The following is a 1552-nucleotide window of genomic DNA, read 5'->3' as shown; positions in this document are numbered from 1 at the left end:
ATATATATATATAATTATATAAAACCTAACCTAATAAAGGATTCGCAGAGTCATGTACAAAGTAGATGAATAAAGTTGGTCAATCATAACTAAAATTCTTCGTGTATGACAACAGATAGACTAGAAATCGACGGATAAACGAAAGGAAACAATGAAGTATTTGAAAGACTCTTTAATTCAGGAGGAAGGGAGGTTAGGAAAATTAAACTGTTCAACATACCGCCGTCGAGCCTTTCTTGACTGCTTCCTGAGCATATTCCACCTGGAGCAGATGCCCATCTGGTGAAAAAACCGTGATCGCTCTATCGTATCTCGCCGACATCGTTTCGGCTGTCTAAAATATTCACCGTCCTGCAGGAAACTCAAAATGACTCCACCGTTTTCCGAGTAGTCGATCATTCGACTCGTTTCGGAGTTCAGCATTCCGGACGCGAACATGACAACGCATTTCCCTAGAAATGTACCGTCTCGGATTGGACAAACAAATCCTCATGAAACGAATCCTCATGAAACATCGCGAAGAATTCCTCGTTTCCTATAGGCTTTATCAATGGACAGTTTCTCTGAATTGATTGTGTATGTATCTTGAAATGAAAATTAATCAAAAATAATCAACTTCATTAGACGTTGATAAAAAAAATTATTATAAATATTTTAATAATTTTGCTTATTTTTGTCATTTTCATCTCATTTCAAGATATATAAGCGCACTCCGATTTTTATTTGCATCAAGGATATAGATTACGTTGATTGTCTTAACAATCATTTCATCTGGATGTAACTCTGAGATCACGAAGACTAAAATAAAATTATCATAAAGATTGTAGCGACTCATTTTTCTTTTTCGATTTTAATATATGATAATATACTTCGCTTTTTTATAAACTTAAAAATTTTGTAATAAAATAAAAAGTAACTTGATTTTATATGTGATATACATTTTATGTATGTGAATCATGATAGTAAAACATTACATTAAATATTCATATAATAATAATATTATTGACTATATTATATGTAGTGGAAAAAATTATACATATTAGATAAAATCAAAACATGCACATATAAGTATATATTATATTATACGTAAAATGCACATACTTAGTCAGTTAATTATATCTGACAGCCCGTACGTGACATGGCAAGCATGTTACTATAATGAGCTAATTGTTGCATGTTATATTAGGTCTTATAATAGTTAATATTCGAAATATGATTGACACGCTATATTCTACGCGATATCTCTGCGATGTAATGTATATTGATAAAAATATCATTTTATATTAAAAATATAAGTATAATTTAGTTTCAAAGTACTAACCACTCGGAAAATTCAATATGCAATTCATTGAAGTCAAATTATTCTTTCTTACATTGTAGCGATATGCAAAAGACTTATCATATTTTTTGACTTTAAAACGAAAATAGAACAAATCTCTTTAACGCACATTGTTATTAACGTATTTTTTAAATCTGATTTTAACTTAAGATTTAATTAGTGATTGTATAGAAATATTTAAAAAGCATATTTAAGATAATTTATATTATAAAT

At 29.3% G+C, this 1552-nt stretch overlaps 1 protein-coding gene across 1 annotated transcript in view; it reads right to left on the bottom strand.

Moving 5' to 3' along the window:
• LOC108685753 (proteasome subunit alpha type-7-1) overlaps window positions 1-415 on the bottom strand; it is a 2561-nt gene extending 2146 nt beyond the window's left edge. Inside the window, exon 1 of the mRNA XM_018190714.1 lies at window positions 221-415. Coding sequence (XP_018046203.1) covers window positions 221-322 — 102 coding nt within the window. The 5' untranslated portion in view covers window positions 323-415. The remainder of the gene's footprint in view (window positions 1-220) is intronic.
• Between the last annotated feature and the right edge of the window lie 1137 nt (window positions 416-1552).

The sequence above is a fragment of the Atta colombica genome, unplaced genomic scaffold (genome assembly GCF_001594045.1).
Source record: "Atta colombica isolate Treedump-2 unplaced genomic scaffold, Acol1.0 scaffold156, whole genome shotgun sequence".
NCBI classification, from domain to species: Eukaryota; Metazoa; Arthropoda; class Insecta; order Hymenoptera; family Formicidae; genus Atta; species Atta colombica.
Note: the sequence above shows the minus strand (reverse complement) of the source record. Positions and strands in the feature narration are given on the sequence as shown.